This window comes from Podarcis bocagei (genome assembly GCF_964188305.1).
Source record: "Podarcis bocagei genome assembly, chromosome: 5".
NCBI classification, from domain to species: domain Eukaryota; kingdom Metazoa; phylum Chordata; class Lepidosauria; order Squamata; family Lacertidae; genus Podarcis; species Podarcis bocagei.
The window spans coordinates 929,486-949,047 of record NC_138129.1 but is presented as its reverse complement, the minus strand read 5'-3'; the positions used below and the strand labels follow the sequence as shown (position 1 = coordinate 949,047).

General features: G+C 55.5%; 2 protein-coding genes across 4 annotated transcripts in view; both read right to left on the bottom strand.

The window, feature by feature from the left end:
- Window positions 1–1,098: 1,098 nt before the first annotated feature.
- Window positions 1,099–10,977, bottom strand: LOC308588276 (ankyrin repeat domain-containing protein SOWAHC-like). Of its 3 annotated transcripts, none has more exons than XM_081196731.1 (8): window positions 10,480–10,871; window positions 8,625–8,693; window positions 8,297–8,398; window positions 7,508–7,525; window positions 4,237–4,323; window positions 3,379–3,451; window positions 3,168–3,257; window positions 1,099–1,811 (listed from the first exon to the last, which is right to left on the bottom strand). In XM_081196731.1, the coding sequence occupies exons 1-8, from the start codon at window positions 10,525–10,527 to the stop codon at window positions 1,609–1,611; spliced, it is 690 nt and encodes a 229-aa protein (XP_081052857.1). In that variant the 5' UTR covers window positions 10,528–10,871; the 3' UTR covers window positions 1,099–1,608. The 3 variants fall into 3 exon arrangements, 2 of the variants coding, with proteins under 2 accessions (XP_081052857.1, XP_081052856.1); XM_081196730.1 differs by having other exon boundaries at window positions 1,099–1,823; window positions 10,480–10,848; XR_014008614.1 differs by lacking the exon at window positions 1,099–1,811 and having other exon boundaries at window positions 3,181–3,257; window positions 3,379–3,751; window positions 10,480–10,977.
- A 4,985-nt stretch (window positions 10,978–15,962) lies between these two features.
- ZNF335 (zinc finger protein 335) overlaps window positions 15,963–19,562 on the bottom strand; it is a 28,317-nt gene continuing 24,717 nt past the window's right edge. The window contains exons 24-29 of the mRNA XM_081196826.1: window positions 18,871–18,974; window positions 18,642–18,722; window positions 17,247–17,330; window positions 17,048–17,113; window positions 16,815–16,896; window positions 15,963–16,464 (exon numbers count right to left, since the gene is read on the bottom strand). Coding sequence (XP_081052952.1) covers window positions 16,346–16,464; window positions 16,815–16,896; window positions 17,048–17,113; window positions 17,247–17,330; window positions 18,642–18,722; window positions 18,871–18,974 — 536 coding nt within the window. The 3' untranslated portion in view covers window positions 15,963–16,345. The remainder of the gene's footprint in view (window positions 16,465–16,814; window positions 16,897–17,047; window positions 17,114–17,246; window positions 17,331–18,641; window positions 18,723–18,870; window positions 18,975–19,562) is intronic.

The following is a 19,562-nucleotide window of genomic DNA, read 5'->3' as shown; positions in this document are numbered from 1 at the left end:
CAACTAAGGGATGGGACCCTCCAGTTTAACAGGTGGGCCTTTCCTCCACCCCCCTCACCTAGCTGCCAGGTAGGAGAACAAGACCCTGAGAGTTGTGCAAGAGCTGAGCTGGAGACCCAGAGACCTGCTTGCTCTGTGCTGGATCCAAAGCTGAGACTATGCAGGATGAGACCCTCCCCGCCTGCAGACTGTCTGGCCAGAGTGGTGCATGCTCTGGTTATCTCCCGCTTGGACTATTGCAATGCGCTCTACGTGGGGCTACCTTTGAAGGTGACTCGGAAACTACAACTAATCCAGAATCCGGCAGCCAGACTGGTGACTGGGAGTGGCCGCCGGGACCATATAACACCGGTCTTGAAAGACCTACATTGGCTCCCAGTATGTTTCCGAGCACAATTCAAAGTGTTGGTGCTGACCTTTAAAGCCCTAAACGGCCTCGGCCCAGTATACCTGAAGGAGCGTCTCCACCTCCATCGTTCTACCCGGACACTGAGGTCCAGCGCCGAGGGCCTTCTGGCGGTTCCCTCATTGCGAGAAGCAAAGCTACAGGGAACCAGGCAGAGGGCCTTCTTAGTTGTGGCGCCCGCCCTGTGGAACACCCTCCCACCAGATGTCAAAGAGATAAACAACTACCTGACATTCAGAAGACATCTTAAGGCAGCCCTGTTCAGGGAAGTTTTAAATGTGTGACATCTTAGTGTATTTTTGGTCTTTGTGGAAGCTGCCCAGAGTGGCTGGGGAGACCCAGCCAGATGGGCGGGGCACAAATAGTAAATAATAATAATAATTGAAAAGCAAGATTTCCTAGAAGGATGTTGATGCTGTGACCCCTCCATCCTATGCTCAGTCTGTATCTATGTGTAAGTAAAACCATCTGTAAGTATATCCCAAAGACACCAGTCTCCGCTGACGTTCATTTTGAGGAAACCAAATCCTGGATCTGTTGCATCAAGGCCTGGAGTCCCTCATGGACTGGAGAGGCCTGGAAGAAGACACAGGAAGGGAGCTGGGGGGGGGGCAAAGTCTAAGGCTTCCCCGGCTCAGGAGGGGGGCGGGGGCTGGTTTCATTTATTTATCTGTTGCATTCATACTCCACCCTTTTCTCTTTCCCCCCAATATATTTTATTAAAGCTTGAAAGGAGATATACAAAGATGAATACCAACTATAAAATATCTTTTTAGAATACAAAAGGTAAAAAAACCGATTAAATAAAAACAAATACAAAGGAAGAAGAAGAGAGAGAGAAAGAGAGAGAGAGAGAGAGAGAGAGAGAGAGAGAGAGAGAGAGAGAGAGGAGTGCTTCTGATTCTTCACCTGTCGGCTGTAATGTATATAAAAGGTTATTCAAAACATTTGCTCCATTTATAGCCCAACATTTTCTGCACGGCGCTCAAGGTGCCCAGCATCATTTCCCCCCCCCCCATTTTCCCCCCACAACAGCCCTGTGAGGTAGGCTGGGCTGAGAGGCAGCGACTGGCCCCCAGTGCCACTCGTGGAATGACTGGAACCCTGGTGTCTCCCAGGTCCTGCTCCAATGCTCTAACCACTGCGCCACCACTGCCTCTCCCGGAGAGAGAGGCTGGCCGAGTCCGGGGGCCTGTGTCTGCCTAGCGAGAGAACTTGCGCACGGCCCGGTAGCTGCCTGGGGGCGCCAGGTGCTGGGGGGTCTCCTGGGGCTCCTCTTCCTCCTCCTCTTCCGCCAAGTCGTTGGCTGAGCCCCATCTGCGCTGCGCTGGGTGGAGGGTCCTGGGCAGGAGGAGGCAGGCCAGCTTCCGGTTCCTGCTGCGCTCCCCCCGGATCGGGCTCAGCTCTGGGGAGACACCAGCAGACCCCCAGGGGGGGCACGCTCACACAGAGGGCAGAGTTGGAAGGGACCACCAAGGGCCATCTAGTCCAACCCCACGTCCCTCCCCTCTCCCCTCTTCCGCCAGACAACCTAGAAGCTCTGGGAAGGGGGCTGCAAGCAAATCCCCTTTAGGGTCCCTTCCCCTCTTCCACATGCAAACAGGGAGCAGAAAGGGACCCCTCCCCACATATCTACGGGACCCCCTCTCCTGTTCTGCCCCACGGAGGACCTTAAGGTCCATGAACAACCATAGTTTAGAGGTCCCGGGCCCTAAGGAAGTCAGACTCTCCTCCACCAGGGCCAGGGCCTTCTCAGTGATGGCTCCAACCTGGTGGAATGCCCTAGTCCCAGGAGACCAGGGCCCTGCAGGATTTAACCTCCTTCCGCCAGGCCTGTAAGACAGAGCTATTCCGTCTGGCCTTTAATCTGAATTCAGCCTGATCTTTTCTTCCCCTTCCCTCCCTTTTTATGAAGATTACCATATTTTGCGCCCCATAGGACGCTCCGGCCCATAGGACACACCTAGGTTTTTTTTTGGGGGGGGGAATAAAGAATTTTTTTTTATTTCCCCCCCCAGGTGCGGGGCTGGAAGAACCAGGTTGGGGAACAGTGGGAAGGTGCGCTCTGCCTCCCCGCTGTCCCCCGAGCTTGTGCGGCTGGCTATGGGGAGAAATGCGCTGATCCCGGGACTGCAGGCAGCTCTGTGCAACCCTCAGAGCCGGTCTCCCGAGGGTTGCACAGAGCTTCCTGAAGCCTGCATTCGCCCCATAGGACGCACACACATTTCCCCTTCATTTTTGGAGGGGAAAAAGTGCGTCCTATAGGGCGAAAAATACGGTACCTGCTCTGAGACCCCACAGCTAATTCTCCCCTGGTCTCCTCGCTGGCCCAAGTAGGACCAATTCAGCCAGCAGCCCTGGGGATAATCTCATGCTTATTTCCCCTAAATTGATTTTTGAATTTTATTGTTATTCGTGTTTTTATACTGTATTTTATGCTGCTTTTATAATTGTTTTTAAGGGGTTTTAAATTTGTTGCCTGGCTGTCAGATGCTTCCAACAATCAGGATTCAAAGAGCCACACTCTCCCCTCCTGCAGTTTCTTTCAACGGGGAAGCAGGAGCATTGCTGCCTTCTCCTCCTCTGTGAATTTGTCCCATCCTCTTTCAAAGCCATCCCTGCTTCCTGTGGCAGGGAGTTCCGCAGTCTAACCCGGCGCTCCACGGCGAAGGACTTCCTTTGGCCCGTCCTGAACCTGCCCTCCCAGGCCGCCCTCCCTGTGGAGGCGCACGCAAAGGAAAGAGGGGGGCGCTGTTCTTACGGGGTGGGGTGGGGGCTCCCTCCGGGGTCTCCACGCAGAGGTAGTGCTTGGCCAGGCGGCCGCTGTAATCCCGGACGTCCTGGTTGGCACCTGCGGGGCGACAGGGAGCTGAGGTGCCATCGGGGAGGAAGAAGCCGCCCCGAAGGAGGGCTGACCCCTTTGGCAGGGAGGGAGGGGCGTGGATGATGTGGGGGGGGCATGTCTTCCTCACCGTGGGTCCAGATGAGCAACTCCATCAGCCGCCGGTGGCCGTGTAGGGCAGCAATGTGCAGGGGGGTGTAGCCCTGGTTGGGGGGCGGAAGGAGGAAGAACAGGCCCTGAAGCACCTGACTCTGGAACTACCAGACCCCCCAACCCCCCAAAAACACGCTGTGCCCAGTGCCCCCTCGCCCTCTGGCACCAAGATGCCTGCACACAGCATGGAGACCTGCTACTTTATGGGGAGTGGGGGGCGCCCCACCTGCCACCCAAACCCTCCCACCCCTGGGGTCTCCAGCAACCCTCCAGCAGTCTCTGCTCTCGGGGGCCTTGCCCACCCCCAAAGCGATGCACCCACAGGTCCAGCACCCCTGAATACTCACCCCCTGTGTGTGTTCCAGGAGAAAAGGGGCAGGAGGGTGGAGAAGGAAGGAAGGAAGGATAGACAGATAGATAGATAGATAGATAGATAGATAGATAGATAGATAGATAGATAAATAAAATAATAAATAAAATAATATTATACCCTGCCCATCTGGCTGGGTTTGTGCAACTGGTTGTGCAACTGTGGTGCTGCCCACCCTGCTCCCACTTGGGCCCCCATGTTAAGGGGAGCAGCTCCATGCTGAAGCTGCAATTCCTGCCCTGGATGGTGCAGGGTGCCCCCCCCCCACAAAAAAACACCTGTGGTGGTGCCCTTGTCTACTTGAAGGGTCTACTCACATGCTTCATGCAGAGGGGTCAGCATGGGAGGAGGAAAAGGGGCCATTTAGGGGAACCCCCAACACCTCCTCTCTCCCCAGGATTCGGCCTTGCTGCCAAGCCCGCCTTGCTGCGCAGCCCCCTTCTCCCAGCCCTGCAAGGGACTCACCGCTCGCATGTTGACGTCGGCCCCGGCCCCCAAGAGGAGGGTCACCAGCTCCTCCTTGCCGTGCTTTGCTGCCCAGTGGAGGGCTGTCTGGGGGGAGAGCGCAGGGGGGTCACCGGGGGGGGGGAGCCTTCCTCTTTTCCTCCCCCCACCCAGCAAGAAAAAGGGAGCCCCCCTTCTGTGCACCCCTGAACTTCCCAGGAGCAGGAAAGGCGGAGGCTTGCTTCACACGCATCAGCAGAGCCTCCGGATCAGGCCCCGGGACCCTCTTCTCACAGGAGCCAACCAAGGGTGGGGGGGGGGGTCAGGTGGGATTGCTATGAGGAATCATGAAAAACGCAGCAAGCCATTGTGTCCGCGATGAAAGCATTGCTTGACTGGGCTTGAGTCACTGACAATAATTTCTGATCAAATCCCACAAGCCTCACCATCTCTGCCCATTTTTTCTACTGCCCATTTTCTCTACGCCTGACAGGCACATATAAGCATTCTAAAACACAGACCGGTTGCTTCACCAGTTGCATCCTGGGCCATAAAGATAGTAGATGGCTTTGATGCACCTTTCCTTGGTTTTGTTAGTCTTAGGGCCAAGAAATAGAGTTTCACATAGGAGGTGATAAAGATAGCTTTCCTTGCCATGCTTCCTCTCATGTTTACTGCTTGTTTATGACCTCCGGGGTTGCTGAATGCATTCCTCCTTTAGTCCTGTTTTATTTACCCCAGAATGTATGCATGCTCAGATTAGCTCTTTGTAGTTTTAACTTTGTCCCCACGTGGGTTTTTTTTGAAATGCTCAGAGGAAATCTGATTGGTTCTTACAAGTGCTGTGTAAGAGTTCTTTTAAGAGTTAATAAAACGGTTTGGACGAAGGAGTGGCTATTGGCACTTCCTCCCAGAGTCTTGCTGGCCAAGCCTGGTGTGTATTTTATTAATCAGGGTCCAATCCTTCCCTTGCCTTCGGAACGCAACACAGGGGCCCGTCAGGGGAACCCCACAAGCAGTGCCCTCTCCTGCAGAGCTCTCCTCACTAGGGGCCATTGAAAGCCCTCTGGTCCTCCCTGCCTTGCAGGCCCTTTCAGGGGCCTGGACTGACTCCAACTGCAAAAGCTGGGCTGGGCTGGGCTTGGGGGTTTTCTGCTGGGGGACAGTTGCTGTTTTGTATCTTTATTTTAGATATTACGATTTATGTGAAGATTGCTTAATTTGGTTGTGCACTTTTTAATATTTTATTTTTTGTTCATGACTACTTCTGCCATGTTTGTATTTCCGTCCCCTGTCCCCGTCCCCTGCCATCTTGAGCACGGTTCTAACTATGGAAAGGTGGCATGCAAGTAAAAGGATGCATGCATGTCACTTTGTGCCATATCGGTGGGCGGCCTACACTTAATCCAGTGGGAGGGAGTTCCATAGTTTAACTCCGCAATGTGAGATGAAGGATTCTGGGGAGGAGAAGGGGGCATTTAGGGGTAAGGGGAGGAAATTAGTAGTTGGGACCAAATACTTACGAACTGGGTCAGGTCAGGTCAGGCAGCAACAGTAGCAGCAACAACAACCGTGGAAGAGAGGCAGAGACATTAAAATCCCCACCCAGGAGAGACCCCAGTTCCCAGGGAGACTCTTCCTTCCCCCCCCAAACACAGACGGTGGGAGGCTGTGGGGTGGGGGGGGGTCACAAGCAGAGAGCACCCCAAACAGAAAGAGGGGCGGTATGCCAGGCAGGCGGGTGGCATTGGCGCTGGGTCTCAGAGACAGTGCCCATCAAGAGGACAGACAGCCTGAGGCAGAAGGGACCCCCCAGGAAACCCCCCCCCCAGAGCTACGCCAAGGCGACCTGACCCACTTGGGTCTAGACTTACCCCCTGAGCAGAGCGGGAGGAGAAGGGCCAGGCGGCAGATTTGGCAATGGGGGAGGGAAACAGAGAGAAGGGAGCGTTAGAGCCACGCGGTGCGTCCTGAAGCCCTCTGAACATGTGCAGAGTGTCACATCCACAGCTGGCACTCACACACCCGGGGCTGCAGTAGGGATCCCTTCCCCGATGGCTGGGAGGGTGGGGGGCAGAAACATTGCAAGGGGACTTGGGTCCCCCCCTCCCACAAAGGACCCCAAGAGGAGGAAGATGTGGAGGCCCAACATGGCACTGCCGGGAGTCACACGGCTTAGAATTAAAGCACATAGTGCCCCCCCCGTCTGCAATGGAGACCCCATTCCAGGTGGGAGCACCTGCCTGAACGGGGCCCCGTCTGCCAGGCTCCCCCCCCCATGGGTCTTTCTAGCAGCTAATCTGGTGCTGAACCCCTTGCAGAGCAGAAGGCCCACGGCCCCAGCCCCCTTCCTGACCAGGTGAGACATGGTGGCTGGAGGGCAACTGACCCCCCAATTCTGCCTCTCCAGGCGAGGGAGGGCTGGCTGGCGGATCCAGGACCAGCAGCAATGTCTAGGCAACACGATGACCATGTACATATGCAATAAACAATCTTTTATAGAATTCTTTCAAACCATAACATTGCTGACGTTCTCTTTGCAACACAGGGGGTGGTTTGATCCAGGACCGCGGCTGCTTCTTTCCAAAGCTCTGTTTGTGTGGGCTCAGCCCCCCGAGAAGTCTTGGGCTCCCAAAGAAGAACATGAGAAGAGGCTGCAGGATCAGACCAGTGGCCCACCTGCTCCAGCTTCCTCTTCCCACAGGGCAATCTACCCGGAAGATAATTGTATTTGGAGGAGAGAGCGCTCTAAGGTGGTTCCCTTCCTGCCTCTCTTTGCTTCCCCTCTCGATCTCTTGTTCGGCTCTTGGATGGCTGAAGAACAGCCTTTTAAGTGCCCTAATCTGTAAGAAGGGAAGGAAGTGATATTGCTGGGTACCTGCTTCTGATGTTAGACATTGTTTGAAGAAAGTAAGGCACTGAGAGAGGTGGCTAATGAAGAATCTGTACATAGCTAGTAGCATGTAGGCAGTTTAGCTATCTATAAATCGGAAGGTTTGGGTAGAGTTAGTAGAAGCTCCTGCACGGACTGATTGATCGCAGGGCCCTGCAAACTGAGGCTCCCTGGGGGAGTCCCTTCGCCACTTCTTGAGGGCTTCCCAGTGGCAGATCGAGGTGCTTGCTTGGTAATGCATGTAATGCCTCTGTTTAGAAGAAAATCTTTAATCTTCTCACTCACTTGTGTTTGTCTGAATCTCATTTTAAAAGAACCGCCTGGCATTGGGCAAGACAGCCAGCCAGGCGCCCCTTGTGGGTCTCAGCCCCAGAGTACAAGAGCAAGGACCGCATTCACACTCACCGAGGTGAAATCCTGGAAGCAGCAGCCGGAGCGGCATGGGAGGGAGAGAAAAGAGGGGCTCAAGTCAGCACCCGGAGGGTGGCAAGCGCAAGGGAGCCCCTTCAGATGCAGGGCGGTCCTAGAGGCAGACTGGGGCCTTTCCAATTTCAGCAGTGCCCTGTGCAAGGCCAGAACCCATTGACCCCGACCCCCGTCTCTTCCCTTCTGCTCAATTCATTACAGCAGAGTTGCAACGCCCTGCAGTGCCCCCCAGACTCAGCACCCAGAGCAGGGACGCTGGCGGAGGAAGAGGTGTGCGGGGGGAGCGCACCACCCCCGGCAGCACGATCCCGGCGGTGTGCCATTGCTGCTGCTTCCCGGCCCACGCTGGGTGCCATGCCCCTATGGGGGGAACCACACCCCCAAGACGCTTGCCACACCCTTATGGGCCATGCCCCCAGGACACACGCCATGCCCCCAGGATGCGCACCGGCCCTGCCCCACCTGCTCTCCGCCCCCTGGTGCCAGAGCATGAAACTCTGCCACTGCGCAGGGGAAGCGGTTGCGCTGCCCTAAATCCGCCTCTGGCACCCCCATTCCCCCCTCCAATCTAGCAACAGGCCCTCCTTGGCAGAGGGAGGGGATGCTGGGTGCCCAGGGCAGTTCTGCCCCTTCTGACTCTCCCAGGCAGCGAGAACCAGCCGGCCTCAAGTCTTGCTCTCTTGCTGGGCTCTCCCTCCCTGGGAACCAGCCTGGGCTGGCCAAGTCGGGCACTGGCTCCGAGGGGCCGCTGGGCGATCTTACCTTCTTGGAGGCGAGGGTGGGGTCCTGTTGGAGCAGGTGGCTGAGGGTGGCCACGTGGCCCCCGGCTGCCGCCTGCAGCCACTCCTTCTCCAGGGGCTCCAGCTGGAAGAAGAAAGATCCTCTCAGTCTCCCCAGTGAGGCTCATTTCTTACGTTTTCTGTATGTTTTGACTGTGTTGTCTTTATGGATTTGTGTTGTGAGCCATCGTCTTAATCCAATAGTCCCCCTTCTTGCAGGATCTCCACCAGCCCCACGCAGTCCCCTGTCTTCTCCCCAGAAGCACCTGACCCCTTTCTGGCCCCCTCTGTCACCAGCCCCCATCACTCACCGCCACTGGGCTGGAGACCCCCGGGCCACTGCCACCCCCGTCGTCTGCGGCGTCTCGGTCTGACTGGGGCTGCAATGGGGAAAGAGAGGAGGGAATGGGGCACAGATGCTGAGTTGCCCCCTCCCCACCCCAAAGAGAGCTCCCCTGCCCAGAGGTGCTGCCCCAGACGTGGGTGCCCTGTGCCCGCTCCCTGCGTGGAGGCAGACTCCCTGATCCGCCATGATCCTATTAACACGAGAAAGTGATTGCCGCCAGTGGCTAAGGAGCTTATGAGAGGGGCTGAGCTGGAAAGAGGCAGGCTGAAGGCCAGGGGGCGCTCAGCCGTGGTCCTGAGCACCATCCTGCCTGCCTGCAAGGTGCTTTCCCTCTCTCCAGGCTGGGACCCCGGGCAGGGGGGCAGCCCAGCACCCGCTCTCAGGACCTTGGCCCCTCCTGGAGTTTGTCCCATGGAAGATGGAGCCGGCTTGTTTTCTCCTGCTCCCGAGGGCAGGACTCGAACCCACCAATTCCCATTGCATGAAAGGAGATTCAGGTTAAACGTTAGGAAGATGGCAAGAGCAGTTTGACAGAGGAATGGACTCCTTTGGAAGGTGGCAGCCTCTCCTTCCTTGGAGAAGGTGGAGGGCCATCTCGCATTGTTGTAAACAAATACCGTATTTTTCACTCTATAAGACGCACCTAGTTTTAGAGGAGGAGGAGAAGAAAAAAAATGTTCTCTCCCTGTCTGCTCAGTGCCTCTCCAGCAAAGCGGGAGGAGAAATGGGAGGGGCTCCTGGCTTCTGGGACAGCTGCGCAGCCTGCATTCGCTCCATAAGGCGCACACACATTTCCCCTTGCTTTTTAGGAGGGGAAAAGTGTATCTTATAGAGTGAAAAATACGGTAATCTGCCCTTTTTCCCTTATAGGGGACACAAGAGCCCATATAGAGTCCTTACATAGGTTCCCTATTAGTAGGAGAAAATGACAGAGGCCAAGCAGAGAATATTGAGAAGCAAAGCAGCTAGTAAGCCTGATCTTTATTGATCTGTTGCAACAGGGTGCTCCCCTCACACGCAGGAACGGGAGGAGGAGGAACCCAGAACAATGGTGTGCCTGCCCTTATATAGATATTTTAAATTCCCTGCCATGGAGCTCAAGACCACCCCTCCATACATCATACATACATCACAGAAGGGGTGTAACCCAAGACCACCACCCTACAAACATCATACCTACATCACAGAAAGGGTGGTCTATAGCAGAAATCTGAGTGCGTTATCTCCTGTTGTTGTTTATCTCCTGTCTGGCAGGTTACCTGTTAGTGCTCACTTGATTGGATTGCCTGGGGAGCCTGGCCAGTCCTTTGTAATGACAAATACGTAGTTCCTGAGCCAGGTCACAGCCTCACCCTATTCATACACAGACATACCCTTAAGACGGGATTTGCGAAGGAAAAAACAATGGGGAGGCTTTTCCATTTTCCTTTGACCTTGCAGAGAAAACATTTGGTCATTTTGGGAATCAAAATTGGTTTCAGGTCAGTCTTCCTGTGCCGATCTATGTACATGCTTGGTTGGTCCATTTATGAACATTTATTACATATCTAAGACTTAAACTTCTTATCACAACATGGATGCTTTAGTTGACATGCCGGCATTGCAGGGGGTTGGACTAGATGACCCTTGGGGTCCCTTCCAACTCTACCATTCTATAATTTGGGGCCTTTGGCAACATGCAACCTCTGATTTAGTGTCTTGGCAGAGCAAGCGGCCATCCTCACCCCACAGTTATGAGGCAAGCCCACCGCAGCTCCTTCCCCAGCTACCCGCTTTCAGTTCCTGAGCACTAGCAGCCCCAGAGGCCCCAGGAAACCTACCGGTGCCCCATCATCGCAGACAGTGACCAGGATCTGAGGGGCTGACATGTCTCACCGGCACCGAGACTCTCAGGAGTCCCACAGCGACTGGACGGCTGGACAGATGTCCTGCTGGGGGCTGGTCTTCTGTGCCCCTCCCGCTTTGGAGCAGTTGCCACAGGAAGACTCTTCTGCAAAACAAAACAGCTTTTCTAGCAAGACCCTCTTAGCTGTCCCCTGGCACAAATTTGCTATGCAGTTAAGACCCCCAGCTCTCTTCCCTGTATTGACAAACATTTATTTCAATACTTCATTTGTGGATTATGGGGATTTCTACCTAATCAGGGTGTTATACAAAACAAACCAAACGAATTGTGCCAGAATGTGGCATCTGGGAACTCAAGGTCCTTAGACCGGTGATGCAGGTATTCATCTGTTTTTAGTCTATGGCTGCTTTAACTTTCTAAAAGTTTTAAATTATTGTTTTTTGTTTTTCCCCCCTAATTGATAATTTTATCATTTTCTTGTGAACTGCTTTGAGCTTTTCTTTTCCAACTGAGCATTGTACAGACTTTACGGGCTAAATAAAATATAGAAAGAAGGCTGAGAGGGTTCACAAGTGCACGTGTGAATCAGGTGCCATGGATTAAGCACTGTGGATGGGAAAATCAGAAGGGGGGGGAGAGAAGGAAGTCGCCTCCCTCAGTGCAGCATCCTGTTTTTGTCAGCAGCGGATGAGGAGGAGGGCAGGGGCCACTGGCCACCGCAGCTCAGTTGCAAAGCATCCGTCTCTGCTTGCAGGAGGCCTGGGACTCAACCCCCCAATGGCAGCATCTCGGGGGGGGGGAGACCCCTGCCTGCCACCCCCACTGCCAGTCATTAGACAAAGGACTGACTTTCTACAAGGCAGCGTTTTATGTTCTCATTGCTTCGCCCCTTTACTCAGAATAATGAGGACTAGAATCTTTGCTACTTTTGGGGGAATGAGTCATAGTTCAGGGGTAGACCGAACGCTTTGCACGCAGGAGGTTCAATCATTTCCAGGCAGGGCTGGCGAAGAGGCCCCTCTGGAGAGGTGGGGGCTGCCCTCTGGACTCGGCACCAGGCAACCAGTTTCCTTTCCCTGCACTGGGGGGGGGGGTGAGGGAGCGAGCCCCTTCCCCACCCCACGTGCTCCAGCCCAGGCCGGCAGCTCCCGGACCCGTTCAGCGCCCCTAAGCCGCTCTGGGGCGGAGCGCAGCAAGAGGCGCATCGCCGGAGCGCACAAGACGCAGCCAGGCAGGCAGGGCGCTCGCCCCGTCCATCTCCGCGTGCCAAGCCCCCCTGGCCGCGCTGCTCTCCCGCCGGAGTCTCCGCAGGCAGCTGTTCGCCGCCGCAGGAGGAGCGGGTCCGCGGCGGCGCCGTCGAGCCCGGGGCGCGCCGCCTGGCTCCCTGCCGGATCCATTTGCCTTCTCTCCGGATATGAAGAAGAGTAACGCACCCGCTGAAGGCGGCTCCCGGGAAGGTCCCTCCGTCGAGGGGCACGAGGAGGGTGGCGGGGTGGCGGGGTGGCGGCGACTTCCCGGCCCTTTTCCCCGCCCGTCGGGGCGCTTCCCGGAGGAGCGTCACTCCGGAGCGGCGCATCCGCCCCAGGACCCAGCAGGCGGCGCTTCCAAACTCCCGGGAGCCTCCTCCTCCTCCTCCCGGTGCCGCCGGTTGCGAAATCCCGAATCCACCGCCGACGGCCTCCAGGGCGGGACGAGAGCGCGCGAGAGGCCTTTCCGTTCCCGGTCTCCTTTCCGTCCGCTCCCCGGCCCGGAGAGGTTGGGACGGGGCTGGAGGGGACACCCCGGCACACCCCACCCGAGAAGGGAGGGACGAAGAGAAAGTGTCCGCTTGAATCCAGCGCATTCCCGGGCACCGTCCGGCTAAGAAAGTGCCGGTGTCGCTGCCCCGAGGAGATCCCAGTAGAAGGACGGCGCAGGAGAGCCAACGCGCCTGAAGGGCTTCTAAAGCGCACGCAGGGGGGGGGGACCCTGAGCCGGAAGAAAAGCTCACCCCCCACCCGGTTGCATGTGCCTTGGGTGGACTAGGACATGCAAGCAGAGTCCTACACGCCCTGGGGTTACACAGAGGAGGGCAATGCGGGCATCACTGGGCGAGGGGAGGGATGCCACAAGTCAAGGGAAAAGGAAGCTGCCCAGATACCCAGTTTAGAGCGCTGGCCTATTAAGTGCCGTTTAGTCTAGGGGGGAGCCAGGAATGATGGGAGCTGTGGTCCAGCAAGATCTGCAGGCTCCGAAGTTTGTAAAATTATGCAAGGCAGGATCGAGAAGTTTTCTTGCCTCTCTCTTAACACTAGAACTCCGGAGCGTCCAGTGAAGCTGAAGGGTGGAAGATTCAGGGCGGATGAAAAGAAGTCCTTCCTGCAGTGCATAAACTGAGGAACTCCCTGCTGCAGGAGGCAGAGAGCTTTCAAAGAGGAGGAGAGCAAGATGGCTCTGCTCTGCCCGCACAGTCAAGGGCACAAGCGGGGGGAGGGGCTTGTGATCCTGCTGGCATCTGGCTGGCCATTGTGACAACAGCAGGCTGGGCTACATGAGCCACTTAAGGTAAAGGTAAAGGACCCCCAGGCAGCTAAGTCCAGTCAAAGGCGACTCTGGGGTTGCGGCACTCCTCTCGCTTTCAGGCCAAGGGAGCCAGCTGGCGTCCACAAACGGCTTTCCAGGTCGTGTGGCCAGCAGGACTAAACTGCTTCTGGTGCAACAGCGTGTGCCGTTTACTTTCCCACCGGAGTGGTACCTATTTATCTACTTGCCCTTTGACGTGCTTTTGAACTGCTAGGTTGGCAGGAGCAGGGACCGAGCCTTCTGATCAGCAAGTCTTAGGCTCTGTGGTTTAGACCACAGCGCCACCCGCATCCCTTATACATGAGGAGGGCAACCAAAATGGTCAAAGGCCTGGAAACGATGCCTTATGAGGAACGGCTAAGGGAGCTGGGCATGTTTAGCCTGGAGAAGAGGAGGTTAAGGGGTGATATGATAGCCATGTTCAAATATATAAAAGGATGTCACATAGAGGAGGGAGAAAGGTTGTTTTCTGCTGCTCCAGAGAAGCGGACACGGAGCAATGGATCCAAACTACAAGAAAGAAGATTCCACCTAAACATTAGGAAGAACTTCCTGACCGTAAGAGCTGTTCGACAGTGGAATTTGCTGCCAAGGAGTGTGGTGGAGTCTCCTCCTTTGGAGGTCTTTAAGCAGAGGCTTGACAACCATATGCCAGGAGTGCTCTGATGGTGTTTCCTGCTTGGCAGGGGGTTGGACTCGATGGCCCTTGTGGTCTCTTCCAACTCTAGGATTCTATGAGCCACTGGCCTGATTCAGCCATCTCTACTTAGGGTATGTGTGCTTAGGGGTTCCCTACAGGGATGGGACCCAGGACCTTCTTCTGTGTACAAAGCTAACCACCTTTTGCAAGAGCTATGCCAAGGCCCTTCCTCCTGGCCCAAGCTGGCTTTCCCAGACTGCTCCAGCACCCAGCAGATTTGGAGGCCGCCTCTCCACCCAGCACCCATTCACTGCTCCTTCACACTCACAGACATGGCTGCTCCACCCCTGCTCCTTTTTCAACCTTTCTGAATGGGACTGACTCTCCCTTGATCAGGCGGCAGCAGGGCCTCAACCCACATCTCTGAGCTGGAGCATGCAGCAGGGAGAAAATGTGCATCCCCTCCAGGTTTCTAGTCCTTAAGGCACACAAGCTCTGCAGGGGCATAAGAGGTCATAAATAGCCACAAGGGTGCATGTACTTCTTGTAAGAGTTATAAGGTGTCATAAATAAAATGCATGCTCATAAGTGAATTTGTGATGTTCTATCGATTGTGACGAGATGGTTGGACAGTTTTCTCGAAGATACCAGCATGAGGGAGGCAGTGGAAGACAGGAGTGCCTGGCGTGCTCTGGTCCAGGGGGTCGCGAAGAGGCGGACACCACTAAACGACTAAACAACAACATCAGTTGTTACTGTTTGTAAGCCACTTTGCAATTCATGTGAAATAAAAGCAGCATAAAAATATAAGGAATCATTTCAAATCAGCCACGTCTGAAATAGTGCTGAGGGCAACACAGCAGCTGTGTTTAGCCCCAGCCAACCTCAGAGACCCCCCCTCCTCAAGTCACGCAGCTGGAAATTCCTGATAAATCGCCCTCCCTGAACCAGCTTGACCAATAGCTGTTGAATGGCCTGACCAGTGAAAAGAGCAGGTATCCATGTAGGAATGAAGCACGTCATTGACAATGGATTCTGCAGGCAAGGTATTCCCTATTTCAAAAGGATGACAGGCCAGGAAGGGCCATTGTCGGGTATTGCCAGGCATCTTGATTGACAGACTTGTCCAGACCAAGGGAGATCAGCAGCTTGCCTTGCTACCTTGGCATCCTCCATTTATATTTCTAAATCCACAGTGGACCTCGAGGGTACCTGTAAAAGCCAACCCGAGTTTCCTTACAACACGCTCCTCTACAACCCTGGTACAGGTGCCCACGTGTACCTGGCACAGGAAAGGGCCACTGAGCATGGACAGGGCATCCTTCTGCCCTCTACCTACCTGGCAACAATGTCTCGGAGGGGGCCTGGGAAGGGGCTGCGGCAGCTCCCGGCCCTTGCCTTGCCTGGCGGCTGCATCCTCCACATCTGGTGGCCGTGACCTTGTCCCCAGAGGACTCGGTGCCACCACCCTGATCATGAGCATGCTGTGCGCCAATCCGGCTTTATTAGATAATGGCCTGTAATCTAGGCGCAAGCCCCGCTTCCCCAACACAGCTGGAGCTGGCCCTAATGCCGCCGCCCCCAGCACCTGCTATAATGCCAGGGCACAGCTGGAGCCGAATGGCCGGGCAGAAACCACAGCTGGGGTGCCCTACATTTCCAGGATCGTGGGGGCACCAGCACCCTCCCCATGGCGCTCAAGCAGAACACCTGCAACAAGAAGCCCCCTGTCCAGCTTCCTGCCCCCGAAACGGGCCACGCTCCGCCCCCCTTGGTTCCCTGATCTGAAACCCCTTTGCCCCTTCAGTCCGCAGCGAGGAGAGGCCAGGCTGTGGACTTGCAGGAAGACGGGGACCTTTCTCACAGACTGTTACCCTGACTGGCAGCCTGCTCACCCCTCCTGCAAGAGAGAACGAGAAGCTGCCTGTGTCCTCCTGCAGAAGTTGGGTGGGTCACCACCCTGCCCCCCCCCCCCCGGAAGATAATCAGTATAATGCAAAATGGCCCTCCTTAAAGCCCCAGATTAGCTGTTATAATCCCATGTAAACAACTGCCAAGCGACGGGCTCAGGGAGACAGCGGTTGTACTGGAGGGAGAGTTACACGGGATTTAGCCTGTTCACCAGTTGGTTAATTCCAGGGGTGGGGGGAAGGGGGGGGCGATGGCTGGCCAGAGTCAAGGTCACCTGAGCAGGTGGCAAAGACAAAGGAAGGAGGGGAGAGGAGGAGGAGGAAGAGGCAGCGCCAACACAGATCTCGCTTCCAGGCAGTCCTGCGCCTTTATTGGGAGGCGCTGTCAAGGCCAGCAAAGCAACACCCCACACCATGGGGGAAGGCGCCCCCAGCCCCCCCAGGCCTACAGCTGGGGCTCAAGCACCCACAGCTTCAAGTTCAGCCACTGGCAGCCAGCAGGCAGGCAGGTGGGGGGCAGCTGGCCCTGCCAGGCCCCAGGGAGCAGCTCCTTCCGAGAGGCAGGGGCACACTGAGCGTTCCTGGTCGTGGCGCAAAGGCACAATCCAGACAGGGTGCTGATCCTGCTCGCCAACGCAGCCAGGCCCCCTCTCATCCCCCGCAGAGCCAAGAGGAAGCAGAGGTCCATGCTTGGGGGGGGGGGTAGGGGAAGGACGAGGTCCCCCTTGCTAGTCTCCCAGCGTGATGATGTCATAGTGGACCCCCGGCTGGAGCTCGTGGATCTGGTCCGCCGCACAGTCTGTGCTGAACGGGCCCTGCGCTTGGGCCATGGCGGCATCAGCCACCGCTAGAGAGAGAGAGATGGGTGGGAAGCAGGTAAGAAGCAGCTGCGCTGGGGGGTCAGTTAAACCAGGGGCAGGAGGGGGCAGCTGAGCAAGAGGCAGAATGTGCCCCCTCCCAGCCCAAATTCTGCAACTTGTGCAAACTAAACAGGCGCCATTTGCATTCTTGCTCCATGAGTTGATTGGACGAAGCTGGCCCCTTCCGGATAATGTGGACCACAACTCCCATTGTCCCTGACCCTGGTCCTGCTAGCTTGGGATGATGGGAGTTGTAGTCTAACAGCAGCAGGAGACCCACGTTTGAGAGACGCGGGCAGAGGATGTGCAGCTCCCCTTCCCCCCTCCCTGTACCCACCTGTCACTGCAGAATGGGCCGCGGCCTCCAGCTGAGCTTGCGTGAGGAGCTGCTGTCCTGGCGACACGGGGACATACTGGATCTGCGGAGGCAGCAGCGGGCAGGGTGGGCAGCAGCCCTGGGAGGCATTGCCCCAGCCTCATTCCCTTGCCCCACCCCATAAGCTTCCAAACCCTCCTGCTACAAACACACGGAGTGGGAAGAGGGCCTGCCAAACGCCCCCTCTCTCCTACCTGGGGCTCCGGCATGAACTGACCGCTTTGCTCGTACTGGATGTGGGTGATCTGGCCGTCCTGCACCTGGAAAAGCGAGACGGAGAGGCGGGGGGTGGGATGGAGAAAGGTGGGTTGATCTAGTGAGCAGGGGGCAGGGAGAGGAAGGAAGGAAGGAGGCAACTGCTCCCTTGTCTTCCCCTCCAGCCCTGGGTCTCACCTGGATGTGATGTGTCCCGGGCAGAACCACGTACTCCTGGGGCAGGAGGTGCTGAACGCCATCCTGGGTGATGATGTACTGGACCTGGAAGGGAAGGTGTGGTGGTCACATGGGATTGCTATGAGGAATCATGAAAAATGCAGCAAGCCATTGTGTCAGCGATGAAAGCATTGCTTGACTGGGCTTGAGTCATTGACGATAATTTCAGATCAAATCCCACAAGCCTCAGCATCTCTGTCCATTTTCTCTGCTGCCCATTTTCTCTGCCTGACAGGCACGTATAAGCATTCTAAAACACAGACCAGTTGCTTCACCAGGCATCCTGGGCCATAGAGATAGGAGGTAACTTTGATGTAGATTTTGTTAATCTTTAGGTAGATCTTAAGGGCCAGGAAGAGAGCTCATAAGAAGATGGTAAACATATCTTTCCTTGCCTGTCCTTCCTTTCCTGTTTACTGCCTGTTTATGACCTCCGGGATTTGCTAAATGCATTCCTCCTTGATTTCTTGATGCATGCTCAAATTAGTTCTTTGTAGTTAAAAGGATTTCTCTGATCTAACTTTGTCCCAAGTGGTGTTTTTTTTTTTAAATGCTCAGAGGAAATCTGATTGGTTTGTACAAGCGATGTTAAAAGTTCTTTTGTTAATAAAAGGGAGCTGGGACAGGGTGTGGCAGATGATTACTGGCACTTCCTCGCAGAGTCTTGCTGGCCAAGCCTGGTGTGTATTTTATTAATCAGGGTCCAATCCTTCCTTTGCCTTCGGAACGCAACAGGAAGGCGCAGAAAGAGGAGTCTGGAGAGTGTGCTGGATCAGGCCAAGGGGGGCCCACCTGACCCAGCACCCTCTCCTCACAGCCGATGCCAACAGGACGCTCCGAAGGGAAGCCTGCAAGCAGGATACCGGTAGGGAGCCGTGCTGGTCTGCTGTAGTCAAAACAAAATAAAGAAATTCCTTCCAGTAGCACCTTAGAGACCAACTACGTTTGTTATTGGTGTGAGCTATCGTGTGCATGTACACTTCTTCAGATACCTGCATGCACATGATAGCTCACACCAATAACAAACTTAGTTGGTCTCTAAGGTGCTACTGGAAGGAATTTTTAAATTTTTATTTTGACTGCAAGCAGGATGCGAGCCCAAGAGCCCTCTCTCCTCCTGGGCTGCCCAGAAACGGGCATTGCTGCCTCTGGCCGTGGAGACAGAGCAGGGTCATCGAGAGACCTCTCCTTCGCGAATTTAATCAAAGCCTCTTTCAAAGGCTGGTGGCCGTCCCTGCGTCCTGCAGGAATGAGTTCCACAGTTTGACTGTGCGCTGCGTGAAGAAGAATGCCCTGAGGCATTCTGACTTCCTGCCAGGCCAGCTCCGGCCCCCCGCCCCATTGCCACTGCCCTACCTGGTTCTCTGCCGTCACCAGGTGTTGCACCATCTGCCCGTCTGCCGTGGTCACGATCTCCTGGATGTAGGCAGCATCCTCCTGAGAAGAGACGCAAGGGGGTTCAGCTCTGGGCCCCAAGACCCACCACTGCCGCCCCACGCCCAGATGCCCCACATGCGACGGAGACGCAGGCTGCAGAAGCCTGGAGGGAGGGGACCCGGGACTCTGGCCTGCTTGCCCCCCTCACCTGGCCGGGGACGCTCTGCTCCTGCGTCATGAGGATGCGCTCCTGCCCCAGGGCCTGCTGGAGCCTCTCTGGAGCCAGGACAGCCTGGCCGGACTGCAAGGTTGCTGTTGGGATGGGAGGGGGAGAGAGAGAGAGAGCACGCTCTGGTGAGTGCGGTTGGCAGGCATACAGCTGCCGTCTTCACAGGGGCAGAAATGGTCTCCCACGTGCAAGAGGATGCAAGTTCCCCAAATGTTTTGGGGGACACCGTCCCCTTGATTCCACAAACTCACTCCCAGTGCCCCCTGGAAAGCACTATTCAGAAGAGTGGTTTGCATGAGCCACAAAGGAATGCAAAAAACCCAAAATCTTGCATTGTAAATTATTTGCATGCATTCTGTCTAACGGCAAAATAAGGGTGAAGGAAACACGTACGCAACTGCTTGCCAAACAGGTGCAATCACTCACCTACCACAGGTGTACGGTAACTAATTTATTAGAAAAGCAATAGGTGTTGCCCATTATGGGCCATCCTGTGTCAACTCAGAACTGTAAACCTGTCCATTTGTGACCAAAGGAAATAGACTTGAAAGTGAAAAGAGCAGTAAGACTTTAAATAGGAAGCAGGGAAGTTATTTTAATCAAGGCTCTGGCTTGCTCAGTCTTATGCAGGCAATGGATGGGCTTGGAGCGCTCCCCTCCAGCATAGCTGT